Raw genomic sequence first — 21,051 nt, forward strand, 5'->3', positions numbered from 1 at the left:
CTTTCAGCTGTAGAGGTTACACAGAGAGAGAAATGGCCGACAAATTTTGGTTGAAGCCCTTTATCAGGAATAGAGTTCTTCTACGTGCTTGATCTATGACACGGACTTGCCAACATTATTTCCCTCACGGAGGAAGCCATGCTAAGGATTTATCCCTCTTTAAAAAATTATCGTCCTCAGCTGGGTTTGAACCTGTATATCTCAGATCAAATAGCTAATATGGTAACCACTAAAACACTGAGGTCAAAAATGTCACAAGTAACTGTCGATTATTACTATAAATACTACAGAATAATACTATAGAAATTAACTTAAAGCATATATGTGTCTGTTATATTTTTTTTATTAATCTAAAAAGAAAAATACACTTTTTATCTCAACATAAGGTTTAACATTACAATTATACTGGATGATGAAATTCGTGTTCCAATAAAATGTGTAAAATTAAACATGTATACTTGTCATAAAATTTTAATGTAATTCATTCTAGCAGATCCTATATTAAAAAAAGAAAAAGACATACTCACAACAAATATAACTACTGTAGATTGTATTTTTTGCCACGAGTACGTCTTTGTTCAAGGTAAAACTGATAATAAAATCTTGCAATTTTTTGCGTTAACACGAATTTCAATAAGTCTCTGCTAGATGCTGTACCACCCAGTATCTCATTGCTTTGATTAATATAGATGGAGATGGGCCGTATTCATAGACATTCTTAGCGCAGGCTTCCGGTGGATGATCAGCGAACTAACGTTTTTCATATTCATAAACCAGTGTTAGCGATATGATATGATATGATATGATATGATATGATATGATATGATATGATATGAATCCTGTACAAGTAATCAGTCAATAGCCGGGGCTAGTTTAGCACGCTCGTAGCGTAGGCTAGTGAAATGTCTATGAATAGCATCAAGCGACTTGCTTCTGACTCCGAAAGTGAATTGTTTTCATTGATGTCATACAAATTTTTACTAGTAGTTGATATATGCCAAAGCAAATGTGTGCTGCTCTCCGAGTGTTGCATGATCTACTTGCAAGCAAATAAACAATGAGCATTATCTGCATATAATATGGATGAGTCCATGTAATAGAAAGGAGTGAACTGAAAATGGTAATGTTTATTATTGATGTGCAAGGGAATAGTCTGAAAACATATTAATTTCGTTACAACTGTTTTGTCATGGACACAAGACAATCAAGAGTAGTGAACACGCGTGAATATTGCAACGGAAAGAAAAAAGGACTTAAAAGAGAGTGAAAATGCAACTTGTGTATCCTCACACAAGCAAATAAGGAAAAATAATAAGGAAAGGAATAAAGAATTTATGCAATGCCAAGGATATATAAAAAATATATACAAGAATTAAGAATATTATAGAATAAAAAACTATGTCTCTAATTACAAAAAAAAATATAAAAAGTGAAATAAAAACATATTCAGGCAATCATTGGGATTTTGTGAATTCCCAATCACTTTTTATATTGCTAGAAAACTGTGTCTGATAAGTCTTCCTGCACAAAATTATCACAACTTCTTCCTAAACTTATTGCTTATCTACGTAAGTGATTGTAAATATTATCTTGTTTAGAACTTATAGATCAAGTACTTGAACAAGATGATCTCGACAAAGATGGCTACCTCAGCTACATAGAATATGTTGTGGGGCGACAGAAGGATGAAAATAAGATGCAATCCAAGTACAACAAGCCATGATCATCAGTGCTGCCTCCCAGAATTATTGGTATGTTGTGTAACTTTTTAAAATCGCACTGTATTGTAAAAATTGTCTGTGGGACAACTCTGTTGTGAATCTCAGTTACTGTGTTGGAAGAGCAAAACTTATTAATACTGGACGGCTATGTACTAAAATTATTCAACAATACTAAAATGTGAATAAAGCATTTATAACAATGTTGAGTCTCAAAAGTAAATGTCATTTAAATTGCTGAGTAGGGTGCCCTACCACTAAGTGGCACTTTACTACTGCAGTTGTGCCATAAATTCCCTTAAGTGCTTAGCACTGCACTGTATCTGTATACACTGGATAAGATCGTCTGGGATGACAATATGGTAACACAAGACAAAGGACGCACCCAATCCCTATGGGAGTTAAGTTTTCTGCTGTCTCTCACAGTCAATAACATATAAGTATTCCTTCCTTTTTTTTTTTTTTTTTTTTTTGCAGTGGATGTTTCTCTGTTTTTTATATTCGTACATCAGTAACTACAGTATTTATGATTTTTACAAAACAAAAAGCATAACAATAGGAGACAACTTGTTTTGATATAAGAAAGCCTTAAACACAACTGTAGAACTAACATTCTAAATGTGCTAAGTGCCATGCCAATTTTTCAAATTTAATTTTATTCAATAAAAAAAAGGAAAATCCATATGAGAATATCATATTAAATTGTCTTTGTCGTAGCTCAACTGTAACCGACTCATTCGTGCGCCAAAAGACTGTGTTTTTTTATTTTTAGTTGGTTATTTAACGACGCTGTATCAACTACTAGGTTATTTAATGTCGATGAGATGGTGATAGTGAGATGAGGCCGAGGATTCGCCATAGATTACCTTGCATTCACATTACGGCTGGGGAAAACCTCGAAAAAACCCAACCAGGTAATCACCCCAAGCAGGGATCGAACCCACACCCAAACGCAACTTCAGACGGCAGGCAAGCGCCTTAACCAACTGAGCCACGCCGGTGGCTAAAAGACAGTGCTGTAGGTATCTCACTCAACATGCATTTTGCAGTGTGTTTTTCATCAATATCTCAGAAAGTTGTTTTTGGCACTTAGCACGTTTAGAATGTTAGGTCCTCAATTACATTATGGTTTAAAGAAAACATTGTGCTTTAGTTGTATTTTTTTAACCCTAAAGAATTTAATACATCACACAGCGAGGTGTTTGGCTGATATAGCTGGCCAAAATTATTTATGTTATTTAATTGGTTCAGAAAGTGCTTATTTACTAATTTAAGGTATTCTGTAATAATTAAAACATATTTCTTAAATAAATGTAATTATTTCTGTAAGCCTGATCATAGGCTCTTACTATAATAACGTTAATTCACTCTTACTCCCTAGTTTGACAGAAATTATTATATGCGTCAATGCCACTTTCGTTTCTTGTAATTGATTTGCTGCATTTGCATGTCAACACATTTTTTGTTGCATCTAATCCTGCTAGATTGGCAATAGCATAGCGAAGATGGTGTTGGATTCTGCCAGATAATTGTGTTCCTGTTCGAGTCACAAGTTAATTGCAATCCATAAACAAATTTTGGAAAATATATGTCTGAATTGGATTGATTTTCAAACTTCTGTTTAAATTGTTCCTGCTGAGATCTGTCACAACCCCACTTGCAAATCAATATCAGTGTATTAGTCTTCTTCACATAATGATTGTAAAACTTCTAATCAGTCTTCTTAATGTATCCAGCTGTTTGCTGACAACATAAAGTCCACTGTAGTCTATTCAGTGTTGTTTTTCACGAGAAATGAGGGGTATTTTGATCGGTGTTCATTATAGATGCCTGTTGCTATAGTAGCCAGAGGTGGGGTGTAGTGAATATATACTGCAGGGCTGTGTCTTCTGCAACTGGTACTGATGATTTTAATTTACTTCTTTTGTGATTTATGGATGGACAGTATAGAAGAATGTGTTCCAGATCTTCATCATGATTATTGCACCACAGACAAGTAGGATTATCAGAAATGTGAAATAAGTGTAGGTACAATTGAGTGACAATGTGACCTGTTCTGGCTCTTGTTAAAAATGTTTGAACATGTCTGGGCAAGTTTTTGTACATTTCCAGGTCATTTGGTTTCTTTTGTACAGTAAAACTTTTAAGTATGTTAATAATTTCAGTTAGTGTTTTGGAAGTGTCTATCTTTTCTTTAGCTCGTAGCTGCATCTAAGCAGTAAAAATTAATTCGTTTGAGTCTGTAGTACCATGTAACTTTACTGTCTTGAGTCATTTACTTCACTCACTCAAACTTCTTTGTTGGGTGTCCCTATCGCATGGTTGTTTTTGGAGATCAAACTTACCCTGAAGCCAATCATGATTTTTTAAAATAAAACTTTCTTCTTTCTTGTGTGCTATCACCCTTGTAAGTTTGATCTCACATTTTACATAAGAAAATTTAAGTTTAACTTTTTTTTTTTGAGTCTCTGAATAATCTCCTCAGCTCATTACAAACCTTTCAGCCAATTCCAATTTTCTTTAATAATGATTTCTTTTCTAGTTACAATTTTGACTCCTGGTGGTTCTAAAAGCAAAGAAATATTTTATATTAAAAGTAACACCCAGCTGAAGAAAATTTATATTTATGACATTAAGAATAAAATTTAACTGACTAATACATTCACGCGAATCGCGGTTATTCTTTTTGTTTTTCTAGAGTTAAAACATTTTCTTTACATTGGTGTAAAGAGAAATATCGGGACACAAACTGAAATAGAACAAATATCTTCGAATTTCTTTAAAACTGGCACATGACTTGTTAACAAATTACCTTTTTTATTGCAATTTTAACTGTTTAAAAATTAATGCAATTTTGACTAAAATTCGTTACATGTATTCTCACTTACCCTCTTCAGGACAATTCATAGTGTTAATACATGTAACACTTTTCGAAATAAAGAAAATTCACTTTGAATATACACAATCAGATGGAATACCGAGAAAAGATGCCTGCACTAACAGAGATGATCAAATTCCGATCAACTGGAGTGGTCTGCTGATAACATAGGGAAGGGAAAAAGAATGATGTGTGGTTCTCTAGCTATTCAACTCTCTCAGGTAGTAATTCATTTCTACCCGAGACAAGTTTGTCTAATTCGACTTTTGGCCAGCCAGACTGAGCAAATAAATACCCCACAGTGAATTGTTTAGAATGGTTTTAAAGAAAACAATATGTTTTAGTTGTATTTTTTAAGTAGTAACAATTATTGGCAATAATGACTGCACAAAAAATCCTTTGATGTAGGTACATGATGTAAACTGGTAGGCTTCTAAATCTAGTATATTGTACAAGTAAATTGAAAAAACCCACAATTACCCTAATTATACGGGGTGAACCCTAAGTAATGTAATTAATTTCAGGGACTATTCTTTGAGATATTTCAAACAAGGTTTAATACAGTTTTGATAGTTTTTGCTTCTTTTTCGAAAAAAAAAAATGTTTATGTGAAATATTTCATAATGTACAGCTGTCAAAAGAAAAAGTGGCCGCTCTCCTGAAGCAAAGTTCCCTTCGGGTATCTTCGCTACAATTCGGAGACAGGCGATGTTACATGTTGTTGGACCACGTTGCCTGATATCTACAGTTATAATTAAAGTATTCTGTGTGTGATTCGATAGCGTAACTGTAGCGTTCAGGCCTCTTATTCATGAGGTCCTGCGTTCGACTATAACCTCGTGCTTTTTATGTTCTTTTTTGTTCTGTTTTTGAGAGAGACAAACTATACATAATGGCTCCTTTCTCTTTTACGATTACTTTAGTAATTAACATCAGGTTCATTAATATATTATGCCATGACTTTATCATTATGATATTGTGGCTGCAAATGGAAAGAAAAAAGATTTTATTCTCAATAAAAATATCTTTCGTGGCATAAACAAAACAAATTTACTGGCGTCGGCCTTAAAACATTCAAACAATTAAGCGTTCAAAAAACAAAACAAAAAGCCACAATTCAATATTTAGTCTATCTTCCTCTTATCTCGATCATCTTGCAGTCGAGTGGGCATGGAATTGGCTAGTCTTTGCAAACAGCGACTGTTTTTAGACACGATATTCCAGGCATTCTGAACATACACACATAGACCTAAGTGTTCTGTCCATGGGCAGGTCTTTCATTGCAAACCCAGCAATCTCCAATCTTTCCTATTTTCTGCCTTCCTCTTAGTCTCCGCATATGATCCACATATCCTAATGTCGTCTATTATTCTTTTCAACCAGAGACCCAACTAATTCCTTTTTCTCTTTCTAACCAGTTTCAGCATCATTCTTTCTTCACTCACTTTTTCAAACACAATTTTATTTCTTATTCTGTCTGTCCACTTCACACACACCATTCTTCTCCACATCCACATTTCAAATGCTTCAATTCGTTTCTCTACATTTCGTCGTAATGTCCATGTTCCTTCCCCATACAATGCCACACTCCACACAAACACTTCACTAGTCTCTTCCTTAGTTCCTTTTTCCAGAGGTCCGCAGAAGATCCTTCTTCTTCTATTAAAAGCTTCCTTTGTTCATGTTTGCAGTTTTTCTTGGGGAGGATAGGCCTAAATGCGGTAACATCCCATTGCTTTCCGCACATCACTATCTCTTTCGCATCTTATTAAATTCCAGGGGGCCCAAGAGTGGAGATGAGGAAAGTGGATTTGACTAATTGGGCCCTCCGAACTTCACCGAAAGTCACGGCAAGGGTTAAATATTAATTATATCAGGATGTTTGACCCGATCAGAAACTGGGAAATCTCAATTAGCCTTTGCCCCCCGCATCCTGGACTAGCTTCTACGAATCATCAGAAAATCTTAGAGTGTGATTGGGCCAATTTTTCCGAAAATGTTTCCACACTTTTGCCCTCGTAGCTCAGCGGACGAACGTCGGAATTTAGATGTCAACGTCTCTGGTTCAATTCCTCGTTACTCCTTTTCATTTTATTGTGGTTCAAGATAGTATAATGTAATAATACAAAAAGAAAAACTAATACCGGTATTATCCAACTGTACTGTTCCAAACCTAATATTAAATTTATGTTATTTATATTGCTAAAGAACGATAACTGAATAAAAATTATAACTTGAATATTATTTGTACAGTATCACTAAAGAACGATAACCCAATATAAATGATAAATATCGGTTTGTTTAATTAATATAAGATATTAAATAATACGTATTTAATTATCTAAATAAAATAACCTATTTTACAAAGAAAGATGTTTGTGTTATAATAATTACTTACATAACATACAGATTATTTATATTGCGAAAGAACAATAACAATGTAAATAACTTGAATATTATTTTATAATGCTAATGAAGGAAAACAATATAAATGATAACTTGAATATTATTTATAACGCTAAAGAACGATAACAATATAAAAAAACGTGAATATTATTCATATCGGAATTTCACAGATTTATTACAGATGTATTTAAGAAATTGTAGAAGAATAGTAATTAGTAACAGTGTCCTATTTATTCTTCTTGGAGCCAAATTTGTAACTTTTAAAAGTGTGGTTACTATGTTGAAGTGTATGTGTTGCAACGGATGCTTGATTTGTTATGTATGTGAGTCAGTTATGGGATGCTTGATGTCGTCGCAATGTCGTAATTATAGTTTGATTGTGTTTGTGTGACTATTGTGTATTAATTTATGATGTATGGTACGGAAAGCTGCATATTTGTGTTATAGAAGTGTTACGTATGTGTGTTGTTAATGTTTTTGTATGTTTCAAATTGATACCTGATATTTGTTTTGCAATCGCAATGCCTAATTTACGGATTGTTTATGTTTTAATTACATCGCGTAAGCTAATTTAATTTTCTTTTCCATTTCTCTTTATGGTCATCTTTTTTGTGTATAAAATTATAGCCCTAACATACATATGTAAAATAGGGCTAACCTCCATTGGAGATACAATAATAATAATTATTATTCATGTCGTTATAAAACGATAAGAGGATACAAATGATGACTTGAATTTTATTCATATCTCTAAAGAACGATAACAAAATATATATAACGATAATTGGATATAAAAGATAATTTGAATATCATTTATATCGCTAAAGAACGATTAAAAAATAAAATTAAAACTTGAAGAAGGCCCGAACCCACAACCTTTGAATCACTAAACAAGCACTCTACCGCTGGTCTACGAGGCGCAGATATGGAACACTTTCATAGTTCCGGAACTGCTTGTACAAGCACATGCATCGTGTAACATCGCCGCGACCCGAAGTGGACTTTGAAAATATTCGTTGTTCACGAGTGCGGCCACTTTTTTTTTTTGACAGCTGTACATTGGGGAAGCTATTGAATTAATTCCCAATATACTCAGTCAATTCATGAGAGCAGTATATTATGATAATATGATTGAAAAAAGTTTAGTTTTGTCCTTCAAATGTGCAGACATTTGATCCAAACAAATGTAGCTTTCATTCAGCAAAGGAATTTTAAAATGTAAGGCACTCTGACAATGCTATAAAGGTTAATACTTGGAGAGAGACAAAGACATAGGCCTTGGTACCCTGAACAGCTTGCATGTGCGTTTGTGAGAGGGAAGGAAGAGACAATGAGAAAATGTAAAAAAACGCACATGCGCACGCACACACACACGCACGCGCGCGCGCACACACACACACCAGAGGAAAACAGTTCCTTGGTGGAGTGATAAACTAACAATAATGCGGAAGAAAACAAATAAATGCTATGAGAAGACATTTCCAAAGAACTAAAAACGATCAAAATCTTAGAGACGAAAGGAAAATGCTGTACCTGGATGAGAAGAGGAAGTACGAGGCACTCATTAATAAGGAAAAAACTGATTCATGGCGACAATTCTGTAGTTTAACACCATCTAATAACCCCTGGAATGCTGTATACCGGCTTTCATCAGGAAAAATAAGACATTCTACGCAGCTGACAACTTTAAAGAAACCCGATGGCTCTTCAACAGAGGACATGAAAGAAACACTACAGTACATGCTCGAGAGCTTCACGCCAGAAGATCTGGAAAGCGAAGACAATGAATATCATAGACACGTGAGGGAGATAAACAATCTGCCCATCTATACACAGGACGATAAGGAATTCACTTCACAAGAAATAGGAGGAATTCTAAATAACATGGACCCAAATAAATCACCAGGTGAAGACGGAATAAACAGCAAAATTTTACTCCAAGTTTTCAAACAATTTCCAAAATATATCACGTCCATTTATAACGCTTGCCTTTCGAAAGGATACTTCCCTCGACAATGGAAGAGAGCTAAACTGATTCCAATTGTTAAACCCGGAAAAGAGACAAGTACAGATGTGACAAAATTTCGTCCAATAAGCCTTCTAAATACAGCTGGGAAAGTACTTGAAAAGCTGCTAATAAATAGAATCATGCACCATGTATACTCCAAAAATCTTCTAAACCACAATCAGTACGGCTTCACGCCATACAAAAGCACAGTGGATGCTTCGATGGCACTAAAGCAGTATGCGGAACAAAGCTTATGTCAAAAAGAATACATTGTTATTGTGAGTTTAGATGTGAGAGGTGCATTCGATGCAGCTTGGTGGCCAAGCATCTTATATGCCTTGCGGGAATTTCAGTGTCCTAAGAATCTATATACTCTCTCAAAGAGCTACTTCAGCAACAGAAGTGCATCATTGTGTGTGAATAATATAAAGGTTGAGAGAAACATTACAAAGGACTGTCCTCAAGGATCCTGCTGTGGTCCTGGATTTTGGAACATCCAGTATGATTCCGTACTTAATCTCCAATACTCCAGTCACAGCAAAGCTATCGCATTTGCAGATGACTTGCTCATAATAACAAAAGGTTCAAGCATGCTGGAAGCAGAAAACTTTGCCAATTCAGAGTTACAAAAGATCATACACTGGGCTAATAACAACAAAATAAGATTTAACGAGGAAAAGTCCAAAGTCATGCTGGTGACACGGAGGAGGCGCAGAGATAAAGCATCTATCAATATATTCCTCAACAACAAAGAATTGGAACAAGTTCAGACAATTAAATACCTCGGAATAACTCTGGATGAAAAATTCAATTTCACTGTACACATCCAGAATATAACAGACAGGTCCATGACTTAGATTAACGCCCTGTCCAAATCCGCAAAGCTAAACTGGGGATTAAACCACGGAGCACTAAGAACAATATATACAGGAGCGATTTTGCCCCTGTTGTCTTATGGAGCTCCCGTATGGTTAAAGGACTCAACATCACATCAAACAGGAAAAAACTTGAAAGAGTACAAAGACTGATAAACATAAAGATTGCAAAAGCATTCCGAACGTCAACTGAAGCTCTTTGCATCCTGACTGGTCTCACTCCTATCACCATTAAGTTAGAAGAGATAGCTAGAAACTATGCGACGAAAAAAGGACTATTAGGCAGCAACATTGAGAGACCTTTGGAACTCAGGGACTGGCCCCATCCGGCAGACTTTCCTGCCGTTCAAGATACAAAACCAAACGAAGATTACGCTTACGAAATCTACACTGATGGGAGTAAGTCCAGTGAAGGGGGGTAGGTTCAGGAGTAGCAGTATTTTTCGGCGGCGATCTCTTACAACAATCTAAATTCAGACTTCATGGTGAATGCTCAAATAACCAGGCTGAACAGTTCACAATCCTAAAAGCACTTCATATAGTTAATGATCTACAACTAAGCACAACACCCCTAAGACTGCATCATTGTATACAGACAGTAAGATCACCCTAGACTCCCTCCAAAACAGCAGGAACCACAATTCATTAATAGAAGAAATCAGAAAGGAATTGACTTCCTTAAGAGGAACAGGTTGGATCATAACCTTCAGTTGGGTTAAGGCACATATAGGGATCTTTGGGAACGAGCTAGCCGATCGCCTTGCCAAGAAAGCCACAAGAGAAGATACACTCCACTACAGCAAGATCCCCATGAGTGGAGTAACAAAGACTTCGCAAGAAGAAAGCCTTGCGAAGTGGGAAAATCAGAGGCAGCTAGCAAAAAACGGTGCGGAAACAAGAATATATTTTCCACAAGTCTCGCAGAGACTAGCACTGCACATACCTGTTTCAGCTGGACTGACAACCATGCTAACTGGTCATGGAAGAATCAACGCATACTACCACAGATTCCGCATCATACAAGACCCAACATGCAGCTGCAATAACGGTGAAGAAACAGTTGATCATATTTTACTCGAGTGCACGAAATACAACAAGCCCCGAAACAAACTGAAAATGATCATAAATTTCAAAGGAGGAAGGTGGCCACCAAACAAGACCGATCTCATGATCAAATACTTGAAGGAATATTGTAAATTCATAAGAGAAGTAGATCTAGAAAGTAGACGAAACGTATAGCATTAAGATTACGAAATGTTGAACACGTTAAGGTAAAAAAAAAACTATAAAATTGGAATTTAAACTTATACAGAAAAAGAGTTCACAAAATAGATTAAGAATAAGTAATAAATACTAATAAGACATTAGTTGAGGGATTATATTCAAACATATTAAATTTGTCAAAATAGAGTAAAATAAAATATGATTGTATTAAGTTAATATAAATAATAATGTAGGATACAAGTCTCATAATAGAATATCAGAATACTTAATAACAATGTAACATATAAATACACACTATTCAAAATTATTTCTAAGTTTATAATATGATATATTCATTCTAGTCACAATAGCATAAATTACATTACCCTATAAGTAATAAATTCTGTCGCATATATAATTGCAAGCACAAACCAGACATGTAGTATTGCTTATGTAATGGAGCATGTTGTCCAAATAAAGATTGAAAAAAAACACACACACACACACAGACAGAGTTTAAAGGCGGCTTGGGAAATCTGATTTCATGTATCTAAGTTTACCGGTTAAATGGAGTTTTTTAAATCATTAAGTTGATTTGTATAACGTAAATAAGCTTTTGTTATGGCCTGGGTTCACTGAATATTCAATTAAAATTAAATGGAAGAGTTTAAAAATATTTTTAATTTTGTTCATTTAACATAAAATAAGCATACCATATTTCTGTTTTTTTCCTCTGGAGTTTTCAAATTTTGTTTTTATAACGTAAAATAAGCATCATTAGTGTTTATGTTCTCTAGAATATTCAATTGAAATATTTCTTAATCTTTTAAATTTAGTTTGAAATAAGTGTATCTTATTTCCAGTACCTATGTTCTGTGAATATTTAAATTAAAATTAAGTTGTAGAGTTCTCTGAACATTTAATTAAAATCCGTTCTATAACACAGTTTAAACACAAAAATTAAACTCTATACTCCTCCCAGGATGTGGGTTATTTTCGAACATTTTTGTCCTTAGGAATTCTCTAGAGATAAAAGTCGAGGAAAACGGCAAAAGCACCCTCTCTAACAGGAGTCTGCAACAGCACATAATATCCAACTATTCTATTGTATGAACCAACTTCACAAGTATCTATTCGAAGACAGAATTATCATCAGTACGAATGTGTGGTCTCCTTGATCCCTTAACCTAACTTTTTTTCATTTTTATTTATTTATAATTGCTTTAACTTCTAGATCATACTGCAACAGCTTTGTAGTTTACTGTTGGGAATCCTTGTTCCGTGGTAAATGAGGTCCAATTCCGCATTCACATTTGACTGAAATTAGTTATATTCAGTCGAGGAAAACCACAGAAAAATCTCGATCAAGTTGGTCAGCACCAGAAATCGAATCTGAGTCCAGTGAGTAACCACCAAGTCATCTCACTGGTCCTAACTTCTTGTGACTTTTACCTAGTAGTTTATTGTGCCTGCCATCATATTTGCTACATTGTCTGCAGTCTCACGAAACATCCTACAGAGAGATCTGTTTGTAAAGGGAAGCAAATAGAAAACTTGGAGAAACAGTTGACAATTTTTGCATGAAGGCCTCTCAATCAAAAGTTTTTTAACATGACATGAAACTGCAACATGGTCTCCCAAGGATTTAATTTTCCAATAAGGTCATTCTGAGTATTTTTATTGCTCTTTAGAAGATTGTATTCATCCTGGTTTAAACTCACGAACATTACAGTCATCTAACGGAAAACGGTGAAACTAATGACGAAATGCAGGAAGCTTTGAAGATGATGTGTATAAAATTTCGTTATTTTCCAATGAAAGGCAGCTGAGAAAAGAAATGATGTGCATTACTTATTGAACCATCCACATATACTGTATATCAATTTCCTTCAACATTTAATTTTCAATTACAAATTTTATTATATAATTGTTATAAATGACACTGGATTTACTACAAAAACATTAGAACATTTTACACTACCATGTCTACTGAACATAAAAAGTAACATTTTATGAAATACGAATTTCTTAAAACATCTCTATTACAGAATAACATGATTTTATTGAACTATAATGTACAATAAAAAGTAACATTCTCAAATATGATTCATAAAACATTCCACTTCCTCCCTCGAAAAAAAAAATGGATGTTACACATAAAATTGGTAATTCTATGGACACTTCAGTTGTGCAAATTAAATCAGTTGTTTGAAAATATTTTAGAATTAACTCATTTGTAGATCGTGAAAAAAGGAGGCATTATGAACCTTGCTTAAAATATCTCGAACATGCCTGAAAATGGCTGGGAGGTGATTAGATCATTGTTTGGAGAGATTGGAACTATTTCAAAATTTTGTGCACTTTTTTTCCATAGATTTCATATTGATGCATCAAATCTTCGGGATATATCTACACAAATCCTCTTTGCTAATTGTAAATCACCATTTGTACAATTTTGTAAATGAATAATAAATTATTCCCTTTTAGGGATGGTTGCTAAAAAACTTTACTACATATGTAGAAATATTGTTTGTTTTATATATTTACTGGTATACAAAGAAATGAATTACGTTTATTCACTATCTTCATGTAAATACTAGAAAAGATGCGAAACATTGTTTTGGGACATGTTTCAACAAAAAAATTCATATTCTGAAGATAATTATGTCTTCTTCATTCAGGGAATTGCTAAATCTATTAAATGTTCCCTCTTTTTGCCATCAAATATTTTAGTAAGAAACATATCAGGTAGACCGCAGTTTACTTCATACAAGACCACCAAATGAGCAACAGTGTGCATCTTTTAGAAAATTTTTTTTTTTTAACCCTTAGTTGAAATAATATCTGGCCATACGTCTCCTTATAATTTTATCTTTTTCAAATAAAAACATTGATGGGCCTATATTGTTTTATGCATCTACCAAATAAAATTGTTTAATATTAGAATGACTTATTCAGTTGATAAAACACACTTCCTTCCTTATTTCCTCGTCGATGTTGATGACGAAATGCTTTTCTATCTTTTACTGTTATGTGAGAAGGGATTCTCAATTATACGAGCAATATTTTTACCACCTTACAAAAGGGCCTCACAGTTTTGGTAGCAAGCTAATTTTTTTGTCATAAGCAAGTCCTGGATTTTGACGAACTAAAAGTCAGTAGCACAACATAATACAGTTCAAGATCATCAAACATTTTTTCCATCTCAGAATCCTCTTGTCATTCGGTACTTTGTTGCGGTCTGGTGAACATAGACTCCAAAATCTATTTTCTAATTCGTTGACAATAAACATAAACAAAAGGAAGATTACAGTACCCACACCATAGGTAACAAAATCTATAGCACGCAGTTTACAGGGAAAATGATTCTTTTAAATTGAAATAACATGTCTTCGGCAAAGATTCTTTATATTCCAAAGTAGTGCAAACCATGTGCTTACCTTACATATTCTTAAACACTATGGGCCATATTCATAGACATTCTTAGCGCAGGCTTCCGGTGGATGATCAGCAAACTAACGTTTTTCGTATTCATAAACCAGTGTTAGCAACATTATATGATATGAATCCTGTACAAGTAATCAGTTGATAGCCGGGGCTAGTTTAGCACGCTTCTAGCGCGGGCTAGCGAAATGTCTGCATAGCACCCTAATGGTGTATACTCAGGTCATTTTTTAATTTTTAGGTCATCAAAATCCAGGCCCAGATTAAAAGCATTTCCTTTACGTAACCCTTGTGTGTAAAAAAATTTGAAAGACTATTTCAGCATGACACTGGTGATGGTTCTCTTGATCAGATCACTAGACCTCAACACTATGAATTATGGGTACTTATGGGGATATCTAACAGCAGTCTTATACAGAAAGTTATTGTGCAACTTCATGTTACTGAACCTGTCAGTCACCTGATTAATCCACTGGACTTCATATTAATGCAAGAAAGAGTTAAGGACACACCCACAGTACTACTGAAAGGTTTAGCTCTGGAATTTATTAATGTTCATTATTCAGAAGCAGAATGGCAAAGTCTACACAGATGGGTCACAGATCGATGAGACGAACACAGTTGAAGTAGAAGCACAGTCTACTTTATACAGTCACGAAGCTTGAGTTTTGAGGGTGCTAGAAACAATAGACTATGACAGTTCTATTTTGCATTGCCCGTAATGAGGCGATATTAGCGATCCTAGTGGTGAGCAACTATCTAATGTTTGCATATTTACTACGTATTGAGCTTCGCGACTGTATATACTAGACTGTGGTAGAAGTGTGTTCCACACTTTTTCACTGTAGGCCCAAACAAGACGAACTTTGACAGAGAAATAGATGATATACCCATTCAGATGAGTCCAATGAGAAAATAGACACTTAAGCTCGGAAAGCAATAGAAAATACATCTGCAAGCTCTACTGCATGCCAGAAACAAAATGGTATAACTTCCCCATTTAGCCATAACTCACTGACTACATGTTACAGTCATGACCATCAGTGAAATACAGTTGCACTACATCAGAATTGTTCCATGTCAGGCAAATTTGTGTTTGAGAACGGATGAAAGATGCAGTACTGATATAAACCAAAGCAAGAAGGAATGCAGGAAAAAATGAAATGATGAAGCCTTTAATTTTCATGATTTTGTGAATAAATTATATATCAACAGACAGTGTTATTCCAAGACTTTTGCCTTTCCTTTTTCTGCATAAACACTTCAGTGCAATATATGACGATTTGTTATTAATCCATCCTACAATAGTCTTCTACTGTTCAAATTCGTCATTTTCATTAAGCTAATTTACACGATAACACTATGTTGCACAACTAATTTCATGAAACTAATTATTATATAGGAAGTTGTTTACATGAAGACACTGAAGTATACTGTAGTTTCATGACAACTTTTATATTTTTCTTCAGTGCTATTCATTAAAATACTAGAGTAGTAGCAGACATGTTATTACAGACCTTAAAAAGTGAGAAAATAAGACAGAATTGAGTCTGAATTATGGCATGGATAAAAAGATCACATTTAGTAGGATGTTCTGCAACCTTACTGAAATACAGTAGATAGTTGTAGAAGATCCCAAAAGTTATCACAGTCTTTAAAAATGACTTTGAAACAGTTCAATTTTTTCCTTATTTCTGAAGTTTGGGTATTGAAATCCCAAAAACAGGTTTTCAATGCATATAAATCAAGAAACTTGATAATTTCTTCACTTCACTACTTTATTTTGTAAATCAATCCACAGATCAGAACGAGTTTAACCTCAAAATGTCTCGAAACTACAAGTTTTGTTTCACGAAAAGTTGGAAGCAACCGAAACTCTCACGTACATTCAAATAAAAACTAGTTGCGAAACCTAGTGTGATCGTGTAAACTAGCCTTTATAATCCATATGCTGGTTTCTTTCATTGATCGCCTAGTTGTCAAGGATAGTTTATATTAACTAGAGTTCCCATACATTCTTTAAAATACGAGTATGTTTATTTTTTTCACTAATGTGTCCTGTTCTGAAAGGTCTTCAGGATATGTTTTTGTTCTGCATTTAGAAATTAATGACTGAAAAAACAAAACCGGGAATATCAATTGCTATTTTATTATAAATCAGTCTCCATCACTGTTGGTGACATAGTAATTCGCTGCATTATTGACACTGAATGCATACAATGTTCTTGAAACAGTTCATAGTACAAAGCAAACTACTACCAGATCAAACATTTTTTAATCTCATCTCATTTGTTTGATGAGATCATAATTCTAAAAATAAAAAAAAATGTAGTGAATTTAAAACAAGATAGTGAATTGAAGGAAATTCTTAAATAAAAATATTTACACGAAGTCTGGATGATCTGTTCAAAAGTGTTGACGATAAGCTTCTGAATTAAAAAAATAAATGAGAGTTTGTTATGGGTATCTCTGGTACAAATGCACATGTTGAAGGATTCTCTTGTATGAATCTACTGTAGACTGATGAGAAAATAAGTTGCATATAAAAGCAGTAAAATCAAAGCATATCATAAACCATTTTTCACTGAGGACTGTGTTGCATTTCGTAACTTAATGTTTCAGAACAAACAACTGTTGCAAGAAATCATTCTTCAGAAAGTACAATATTGTACAAGTAACTTTGATTTATAGCTATGTATATATTCTCAGGTGAACATTGTTTTTCAATTCATTTTGTTCAATTTATTGTTTAATTACTTTATTTTCAATAACAGTATTTAATTTGATTTAATTGTATTGTTTTAATCTGTTCAAAGACAAAGTGCGATGAAAAACATACACCCAAGTTCAATTTTTAAAATACCATGTTGAGTGTCCCATATTTTTTCTGATGTTTCTGAGAACCCTAATATTATCCAGCTGAGTAACATGCTATTCTGTTAGTTATACATATAATTCATACCATACACTTCATGAACTATCTCAATGAAAATACATGCAGGAATAAAAAAATTTCTAACAAATTTCAGCTAGAAAAAACTACACAATATGTTCATTGATCTCACTTGAGGTTTGATGATGATACAAAATTACTCCCTAGCTTGTGGGTACAAGGGAAAATAATAAGTATTTTGAAGGGATTTTTCAATGAATAAATTATACACTTCAGCTCATCATACAATACAATTTGTACCAGCAATTTGTAACGAAACTTAATCATCAGTCTCCTGCAGTGGTCCTTCTGTTGCCAAGAGTCTGCAGTTCCACAGGTCGTCAGCAATGGCCATCTGAAGAGAAGAAATCAACAAATCATATTTCAAAGAATTCGTAATACAAATTAATTTTTAATTATAGTAGAACACAGACTTCTGAAGTGTTGAAGGTCGTACATAGTTTCGGTCGCTTACCCACCCTCCTCACGAACTTTTCCCTTTGCAAGTTACACTGCAAAAAATAATCTCATCAGTCTCCTTGTCTCTTTGCTACTTTTCGTTTCAGAAATTACTGTTGGTCTACTATAAACTGACAGAGGAAAATACCATATAACTGACATGACTTGTTTAGTTATTAAAAAAAAACATAATTATTACCATTTTTTTTTTTTTAATATTCACATGTTACCAGGTGCTTGACACTGCAGTCCATCAAAAAAGAGATGGCTAGCTAGTTTATTTTATTTTTTCAAGAAACATTTCACTTATTGCCAGACACTTGACACTGCATTCCTTCAAGAAGTCTATCAAGTTGCAAGTCATATGACATTACTGCTATTCTCAAGCAGGACATCAGGTGATCAGCAGTTATTCGGTTTCCCATGCAGTTTTTATTGTGTTCACATAAGTACGTATGTAGATCCGAAAAATTTCGAATATTTGGGTTGAATTCTTCTGACAATTTCCAGAAGTCAGGTAAATGATGTCAAGTAGGTCTTGTTTTCAGGTAAATGTTGCAGCTCAACTTCACTATTTCTTCCTCTTATTTTCTTTGGGCCTTCTTCCACTAATACTGATATTTTAGAACTGAGTTCATCCACGCATTCAGTTTTCAATTCCTTAAATGGAAATGCCATGAAAGTCAAAATGTCTTCCAACACTTCTCAGAACACTTTAAATCCCCTTCCAAATTCCGTGTGCAAATCATCTAGTTGCTTTGCAAAACATCCATGCAACTGAAATTCTTTAAATCACCTTTTCTTGCCCGAGTTATAACAATAATAATAATAATAATAATAATAATAATAATAATAATAATAATAATAATAATAATAATAATAATAATAATAATCTATACTAATAATAAATCTGTAGCCGAAATTTTTCTGGTAATTTCGATTTTCCAAAAATAATTGGTCCTAACATATATAATTAACCACCCTGAAACCGAAAATCGCATTTTTGAAATTTTTGTTTCTATGTCTGTATGTTTGTTACCTTTTCACGCGATAATGGTTGAACCGATTTATATGAAAATTGGAATATAAATTAAGTTCGTTGTAACTTAGATTTTAGGCTATATGCCATTCAAAATACTTTATTTAAAAGGAGGGTTATAAGGGGGCCTGAATTAAATAAATCGAAATATCTCGCTTATTATTGATTTTTGTGAAAAATGTTACATAACAAAAGTTTCTTTAAAAATGATTTCCGATAAGTTTTACTCTTTACAAAATTTTGATAGGACTGATATTTAATGAGATAAATGAGTTTTAAAATTAAAATAACGCCATCTAAGATGGTGCAATGAAATAACAAATGACTTCGTCTATAAGGGGCCTTGGGCAACAACAATCGAAAAAGGGGCCTTGGACAGCAAAAATCGAAAGCTATTAAACTATTCCTATGCACAGAAAATTTGATAGGCTTTTTTGTACATTCGTTTTCTGTATTTCTTAAAATAATATTTATGTACAGACTCATTTTAATCTCAGAGAATTAATGAACAACGAGAGTGTATTGATTTAGTATGCAGTAATAGTACGTTAGCTTAGCAATCCATTATTTTATAATTCAAATTTTAACTATGCTCAATCGAATCGTGTTAAAATACATAAAATAGACTATATATGCAATAAATGCAATGCAAAAAAAAAATTGGGTAATGAGCCGAACAGATTATGTTGCGCTGTTGTAAAGGTTGTTGCTTCTGAGATTCAAGAGCCCCCACAACAAATTAAAAACTTTCTTATTGGAGTACATCCGTTATCAACGCACTTTTTATATAATATAATATAATAATAAATATGTAGCCGAAAATTTTCTGGTAATTTTCCCTTTTCCAAAAATAATTGGTGTTAACATGTATAATTATTCATCCTGAGACCGAAAATCGCTTTTTTGAAATTTTTGTTTGTATGTCTGTCTGTCTGGATGTTTGTTACCTTTTCACGCGATAATGGCTGAACGGATTTCGATGAAAATTGAAATATAAGTTAAGTTCGTTGTAATTTAGATTTTAGGCTATATGGCAATCAAAATACTTCATTTAACGGGGCCTGAATTAAATCGAAATATCTCGCTTATTATTGTTTTTTTTTTTGTGAAAAATGTTACATAACAAAAGTTTCTTTAAAAATGATTTCCGATAAGTTTTATTCTATGCAAAATTTGGTAGATCTGATAGACTTTTAAAATAATAATACAATATGTTTTCACCACCGCCTCAGATTGTAGCGTTGTTGTTCCTGCAGTAATTCCCATGTGCAAAATATAAAATTTTTGAGTAGGAAGAAAAAACACATTTATTCATTCCGTGGCAATGGTACATAGGAGATCGTGAATTCTTACATTTTCGAAAGAAAGAAATATAATTACATATCACTGTTTATGCTGTATCACTATTTAAGTTATTTGAAGGTTTCAGAACCATAGTGGGCCAAGCGCCATTTACTGAAGACTTAGAAAACAAGGTTTAAAATTAAGTTATTACCATAATTCAATGGGACCATATAGCAAGTAATATAAAGTTTACACATTAAAACTAAATGATATGTCAATCTTCATTAAACTATAGTTGCGTGTAATAACAAATAAGAAACATGTTAAAGGAATTGTCATTGCACCAAATGAGTGCTCTCTGGACCAAAATGATCGCAATTTAATTATCTAAATACAATTTCAATTAAGTAACATATTAAACGATTTATCCTTCTAACAAACATGAATGTTCCCTGGATCAAACATCCTATTTTAATTACGTAATTACTTTATATTTACTTCTAACAGGTGCAGCCGAGCGCACGGGTACGGCTAGTAATAATAATAATAATAATAATAATAATAATAATAATAATAATAATAATAATAATAATAATAATAATAATACAAAAAGAGGAGTACAGTAAAACCTCGTTTTAACATGCCCCAATTTTAAGGAACGATTTTAAAACTATCATAGGGACAATATATTTGATTTCTGCTTTTAAGGAATATATTTGAATAGATTTTAGCAAAATTCGAACCTGTTTCGAACGTTTTCTATACAAGGTAAGATTACACCTGTGTGTCATTAGCAGCAGTACAT

The 21,051-nt window shown here is 33.5% G+C and overlaps 2 protein-coding genes across 7 annotated transcripts in view; one reads left to right on the plus strand and one right to left on the minus strand.

Annotated features, from left to right (window-relative positions):
* LOC138703145 (multiple coagulation factor deficiency protein 2 homolog) overlaps positions 1 to 1,923 on the plus strand; it is a 58,071-nt gene extending 56,148 nt beyond the window's left edge. For all 5 annotated transcript variants that reach the window (XM_069830785.1, XM_069830786.1, XM_069830782.1 and 2 more), the window contains one exon: positions 1,599 to 1,923. In XM_069830785.1, coding sequence (XP_069686886.1) covers positions 1,599 to 1,723 — 125 coding nt within the window. In that variant the 3' untranslated portion in view covers positions 1,724 to 1,923. The remainder of the gene's footprint in view (positions 1 to 1,598) is intronic.
* NO66 (Bifunctional lysine-specific demethylase and histidyl-hydroxylase NO66) overlaps positions 1,598 to 21,051 on the minus strand; it is a 40,846-nt gene continuing 21,392 nt past the window's right edge. For both annotated transcript variants that reach the window (XM_069830780.1, XM_069830781.1), the window contains one exon: positions 1,598 to 17,819. In XM_069830780.1, the coding sequence (XP_069686881.1) occupies positions 17,745 to 17,819 (75 nt within the window). In that variant the 3' untranslated portion in view covers positions 1,598 to 17,744. The remainder of the gene's footprint in view (positions 17,820 to 21,051) is intronic.

Source organism: Periplaneta americana, chromosome 7 (genome assembly GCF_040183065.1).
Source record: "Periplaneta americana isolate PAMFEO1 chromosome 7, P.americana_PAMFEO1_priV1, whole genome shotgun sequence".
NCBI lineage: Eukaryota > Metazoa > Arthropoda > Insecta > Blattodea > Blattidae > Periplaneta > Periplaneta americana.